The sequence below is a fragment of the Purpureocillium lilacinum genome (assembly GCF_023168085.1).
Source record: "Purpureocillium lilacinum CBS 284.36 DNA, scaffold_6, whole genome shotgun sequence".
Lineage (NCBI taxonomy): Eukaryota > Fungi > Ascomycota > Sordariomycetes > Hypocreales > Ophiocordycipitaceae > Purpureocillium > Purpureocillium lilacinum.
The window spans coordinates 1,783,204-1,789,203 of record NW_027072116.1 but is presented as its reverse complement, the minus strand read 5'-3'; the positions used below and the strand labels follow the sequence as shown (position 1 = coordinate 1,789,203).

Here is a 6,000-nt window from a genome sequence, read left to right as displayed (position 1 = left end):
TCTCCCAAGTGTCATGCTTCCACAAACGCAACAGGCACGCCTCACGAAGTAAACCATGCGTCAATCAATTTGAGGGGTAGCCTCAAAGTACTCTTACTCTTTACCAACAAAGACTCAAAGGCGCAGTCCAACAGGCCCACCGATCCATCGTGTCCCAAAGAAAGGGTATATCGCAGCACCATTCCCGGCAGATTCACAGTTGCGCCCAAACACCAAGAGTTTTCCCGTCATCTCTGCTGTCCAGCTGGCCGTCACAGCCTGTTCACTCGCCGTCCAACAATACGCTGCGCCGTGAAAAAGCTTGCACTAGGTCGTCACGTGGCCATTCGACGGATAGGGGCCTTCATGCTCCGTCTTGCGCCGTTTCGCTCCATAACTCTGCTCGGACCTCAGCCAGCCTTCCATCGACTCAATCCGTGATGTCAATTGCATAATTGAGTTCAGCCCATTTGGAACCAGCTTGTTCATCTCGCGGAGGATAGCCTCATGCAATTGACGCGTCGTAAAGTTGTTCTGCCATCCTTGCATGCTTCTGATCTGGAGCTGCAGCTCGTCAAAACAACTGCTCGAGTCGTCCTTGACGGCGGTCAGGCTCGAGTCCACCGTCCCGAGCTTCTCGCCCAACAAGGCCAGATCCGAAATCAGGCCCGAGTGTCGTTCTTCCTGCGTCTTGACGAGGCCTCCGTACTCTGTCTCGAGCCTCAGAAGGGATGATGCTGTTTCTTGGGTCTCGCTGGCGATCTTGATTCTTTCATTTCTCTCCGTGTCCAGAAAGCGCCCGAGGTTTGTGCTCAGTACTTTGAGCGGCTCCTTGGACGTAGTCAGTATAAATGATTCCAAGGCGTCGATGGACGGGAAATCCAGAACTGATTGTCGGGGCGTTTCTGAGGCACTCGAATCCTCTCCGACTTTGATCATCGAGCCTTTCATATTTTCAAGGGCGGACTCGGTCGTCTGTCGATACTCGACTTGTTCCTGAATGGCTCGTTCCTGATTATTCACCGACTTCTTCAGTTCTTCAATGGCGGAATCGGTCGCCTGTAGATGCTCAGTCTGCTCTTGAATGGCTCGCTCTTGACCACTCGCCGACCTCTTCAGCTCTTCAATGGCAGACTGGGTCGCCTCTCGATGCTCGGCTTGTTCTTGAATGGCTCGCTCCTGGCCATTCACCGATCTCTTCAGTTCTTCAATGGCGGACTCGGTCGCCCGTCGATACTCAGTCTGCTCTTGACCATTCGCCGATCTCTTCAGTTCTTCAATGGCGGACTCGGTCGCCCGTCGATACTCAGTCTGCTCTTGACCATTCGCCGATCTCTTCAGTTCTTCAATGGCAGACTGGGTCGCCTCTCGATGCTCGGCTTGTTCTTGAATGGCTCGCTCTTGGCCATTCACCGACGCCATCAACGACCGAATGCATGCTGGAAGCTCGTTGGAGTCCTCCGTCGGAACATTCGAGTAGAGTCCTTGTATGAACTTCTCCATCGAAGCCAACTTGCGTCCAGTCTTTTCTCCAGCAGACGCATGGAGAATTGAGGACTGATCACTCTGGGTCATGTCCGACGCGGACAGTCGCACATCGAGCTCTTGCACCGCGTGGTTAAGCTGATCTCGCGTGACGAGGTCCTTCACCGCCTCACCCATCATGGTGGCGACCTTGTCCTCGGTACCACTGTCTGGTTCCTGTCGCTTTGCGGGCACGCCGGCGACAAGTTGGGCCTCGATTCTCTCAAGCCGCTGCTCTAGATTGCCGTTTCTGGCTTTCTCAACAAGTAGCTGCGTCCGTAGTTCCGCGATCTGGCCGTTGAGGGAGGTTCTTTCCAATTCAAAGTCGGATCGCGAGAGTGTCACTGCCTTGTCGGGCCCGTTGCCGGGCTCTAGAACACCCGACTTAACAATCGACTCGGCAATCTCTCGTCTCATGGCTGCCAAGACTGACTGCGACACTTTCTGTAATTTCTGATCCGTCGCGTCCACTCGGGCGCAGCACTTGTCCCTGTCCTGCAAGGCAGCGTCCTTCTGCGAGACCAAGACTTCGAACGCGCTGCCATACTCGGACATGCTGGGTCTGCACCGATCGACGTCGGCTTTTGTCTTTTTGAACTTCGTATCCGCCCTTTCCCTCTGCATGTACCAGAAGAGCCTTTCACATAGAGTCTCTACTCCACGCTGCACGCTCTGATCTAGCAGTGCACTAGAAACTGGGACTGGCTTTGGTGCAATGGGTGCTGCAGTGCTTTTGGCTGGCGCTGTGGCTTGTTGGCGTGCGTTCGGTGACGTTTGGGGGTCTGGACTTCGACGGTCTGAGGCGGCGCCGTTGCGGATAGAAGACGATGCCGAGTTGGACGTGATGGCCGGCGACGAGCTGACTCTCTCACTAGCAGGACGACGAGTGTTCCTAGCATAATCGTCTCTGCGTTGTTCTACTGTTCGAGTAGTGCATTGTTAGCATCACCTCTGCCAATAGGCACGCAGTAGAGAGCGCACCTCGAGCACCGTCGCGGTCACGATCACGACCATATTGATCTCGGTCATGGCCCCAATCCCGGCCTCTGCTTCGATCTCTTTCGCTGTCTCTGTCCCATGCCCTGGTGTCCCGGTCGCGATCACGATCGGTTCCCCGGCCGCGCTCCCGAGATCGAGACCGATCTCGTCGATCAGACGCTCGTGAATCAGAGTCTCGTCGGTCAGAATCCCATCTGTCCGAGTCCCGTCGATCAAAGTTACGTCGGTCATAGTCCCTTCGATCCGAGTCTCTTCGGTCGAAACCAGTGCGAGAAGACGTGGTTGCCATTATAAAACATGTGGCCGGGATTCCTGGGAGAGGGCGACTAGACGAGACGAGTAGGAGGAAACAGATGGCCGTGCTCGTGCGATCCTGAATTCAAGGACGCGACTCGCTGGGGGCAGTTCATCGGGATCCTTTCCAGCCAGGAAAGAGCGACCCGCGGGGGGTTCCGCTGAAATAAACAAAGCGCGGCGCGAAGTTGGGAGGAGAGGAAAGAGGCAGCCGGGCGGTGCAGCTGCGACCCGCGAACAGGACGGGCAGTGAATGTGAGAGTGCAAAGTTGCCTGGGCAGCGCACGTGAGCATGGAAGGGCACAGAAGGAAGTTGGAGTGCAATGGAGGGCTGCCGGCAGTTGCCCGGCAGGAGCAGTTGTGAACAGGGGTTGCCTGAGCCGTTGCCGTTCATTCAACGTACGGAGTTTGAGGTACTCCGTACGAATATGCTGGACGGGTTGACAATCAGGACTGACTGCAGCCGGTGTAACGTCGGGCTGCTTTATTGGAGGGGCCGTGCGATTGAGGCGACAGAGACTGGAGATGGGACCCAGAGACCGGACGGCGCCAACAGGATGACAGTGCTTGTGAGCAAGCATCCGCAGCCATGAGCCTTCAGGGTCCAGTACCTCGCCGGAGGGTCCCCTTTTGAACCCCGTACCCCTGTAGCAGAGTCGTGACCGCGGATGCGTGGCTGCCGTTGTCGAAGCAGCGGGGCGCAAAGGAGGACAAAGAGAGGCTGCCCCGGGCGGCCCGTGGGATCGGTAATCGAGGTGACAGGTCCCGTCGTTGAGTGTCAGTGGCCGTGCTTAATCTGCCTTGGGCGCCGTTTGCTCAGTGGAGCGCTCGGTTGCCACGCTCCCGTCTGCAGGGTTGAGTCCCGCAGATGCCACACGCCTGTCGACTTGAACAGAAGCAGGTTTGCTGTCGCCACGGGAAGTCGCCCAATGTTCCATGCAAGGGAAGAACCAGCTCAGCTTCACGAACTGAAAAGATGCGGTGAAGGGTCTAGTTGCAAACGAGAACTTGGGAAGTAAGGTGCTAAGCCTAAAGTCAACGGCTGAGAGAGCTTCCCGTACTAACTACCTAGTACTAGGTACCGGCGTAGCTTGCACGTTTGCACCTGTTGAACGGGGCCGCGAGAGGTACAAGTACGGAACATAAGCTGCCCGCTCTACAGGCGCCTACAGCAGCGCTCTCCAGGGCTCTCTGGTGCGTCAAGCCCCTCCAGGCTCCCGTCCTGCGCGCCAACCACAGCGAATAACACGTTCCGTGCTAAGCGCCCAGCCGCGCAAAGTGGATCGAGTGGTACATCCTGCGTGTGCCGCAGCGCAGGTACCTCGCCAGCCTGGCTGGTAAGGTAATGGGCTGGCTGGTGCTCCTGGCATTTTTCGAAGGGCGACAACCTCCAAGGCTGCATCACCACCTTCGTTCCCTCCAGCCTCCAAACCACCCCCAGCCATCGCGCCGAGGAAACACCGCACACCATGGCTGCAGTAAGTCGACCCAAGCCGTTCAATGCTATACGCTGCGCGGGAGTCTGGAACTTCGCTAATTGTGCTTGCTCGCGCAGCCACTGATGACCGTGTCCGAATCCAAGGACCTCCGTGGTCTCAACCTCATCGCCGCGCATTCGCACATCCGCGGTCTCGGCGTCGATGCCACCAGCCTCGAACCCCGCGCCGCGTCGCAAGGCCTGGTAGGCCAGGAAAAGGCTCGCAAGGCCGCCGCCGTGATTCTGCAGATGATCAAGGATGGCAAGATTGCCGGCCGCGCCGTGCTCATCGCTGGCCCGCCCAGGTAAGCCTTTACGCACGCCACTCGCCCCAACGCCCTTGACGCGAGAATGCGCGCGCTGACATGTCGCAGCACCGGAAAGACCGCCATCGCAATGGGCATGGCGCAGTCTCTCGGCCCCGACGTCCCCTTCACCTCGCTCGCGTCGTCCGAAATCTTCTCCCTCGAAATGTCCAAGACCGAGGCGCTCACCCAGGCCTTCCGCAAGTCCATCGGCGTCCGCATCAAGGAGGAGAGCGAAATAATGGAGGGCGAGGTCGTCGAGATTCAGATCGACCGGAGTGTCACGGGCAGCGCCAAGCAGGGCAAGCTGACCATCAAGACGACCGACATGGAGGCCGTTTACGACATGGGCAGCAAGATGATCGACGCCATGACCAAGGAGCGTGTCATGGCTGGCGACATCATCTCCATCGACAAGTCGTCGGGCAAGATCACCAAGCTCGGCCGGTCGTACGCCCGGTCCCGCGACTACGACGCGATGGGTGTCGACACCAAGTTCCTGCAGTGCCCCGACGGCGAGCTTCAGAAGCGCAAGGAGGTGGTCCACACCGTTACCCTGCACGAGATTGATGTCATCAACTCGAGGACGCAGGGCTTCCTCGCCCTGTTCTCCGGCGACACGGGCGAGATCCGCAGCGAGATCCGCGATCAGATCAACACCAAGGTGGGCGAGTGGAAGGAGGAGGGCAAGGCTGAGATCGTCCCCGGCGTTCTCTTCATCGACGAGGTGCACATGCTCGACATCGAGAGCTTCTCGTACATCAACCGCGCGCTGGAGGACGAGCTGGCGCCCGTCGTCATCATGGCCAGCAACCGTGGCAACTCTCGCATCCGCGGCACCGACTACCGCAGCCCGCACGGCCTGCCGCTCGACTTCCTCGACCGCGTCGTCATCATCAACACGCACCCCTACTCGGGCGACGAGATTAAGCAGATTCTGACTATCCGCGCCCAAGAGGAGGAGGTTGATGTGTCTCCCGACGCCCTCGCACTGCTCACCAAAATCGGCCAGGAGGCGGGCCTGCGCTACTCCAGCAACCTCATCAGCACCTCACAGCTCGTGTCGGCCAAGCGGAAAGCCAAGCAGGTGTCGGTGGAGGACGTCCAGCGCAGCTTCCAGCTGTTCTACGACTCGGCCCGCAGCGTCAAGTTCGTGTCCGACTCGGAGAAGAAGCTGATTGGCAACGACGGCGCCGTGGACCTGTCGGTGACGAACGGGACGACGGGCGAGGAGAAGATGGACCTCAGCTAGAGGGACTGGCGGAGATCAAGGTACGGGACTGATTTACATGCGAGAGAGCTGGCTGGCGTTTTATTTGGTGTTTAAAATGTGTTCAAAACGACGGGAGGACTCGGGGATATCCGTTCCCCTGTATCATACAAGGTCCGGGCGTCAAGGGCCGCAAAGAGACAGCGAGACGT

General features: G+C 58.2%; 2 protein-coding genes across 2 annotated transcripts; one reads left to right on the top strand and one right to left on the bottom strand.

Moving 5' to 3' along the window:
• Positions 1-306: 306 nt before the first annotated feature.
• Positions 307-2,058, bottom strand: PLICBS_008447 (uncharacterized protein; the record flags this gene model as incomplete). Its single annotated transcript, XM_018324030.2, has 1 exon — positions 307-2,058. The coding sequence occupies one exon, from the start codon at positions 2,056-2,058 to the stop codon at positions 307-309; it is 1,752 nt and encodes a 583-aa protein (XP_018177209.2).
• Positions 2,059-4,265: 2,207 nt separating this feature from the next.
• PLICBS_008446 (RuvB-like protein 2) lies at positions 4,266-5,830 on the top strand (the record flags this gene model as incomplete). The annotated part of the gene is made up of 3 exons (XM_018324031.2): positions 4,266-4,274; positions 4,352-4,578; positions 4,648-5,830. 3 exons carry the CDS (start codon positions 4,266-4,268, stop codon positions 5,828-5,830), a joined length of 1,419 nt encoding a protein of 472 aa, XP_018177210.1.
• Between the last annotated feature and the right edge of the window lie 170 nt (positions 5,831-6,000).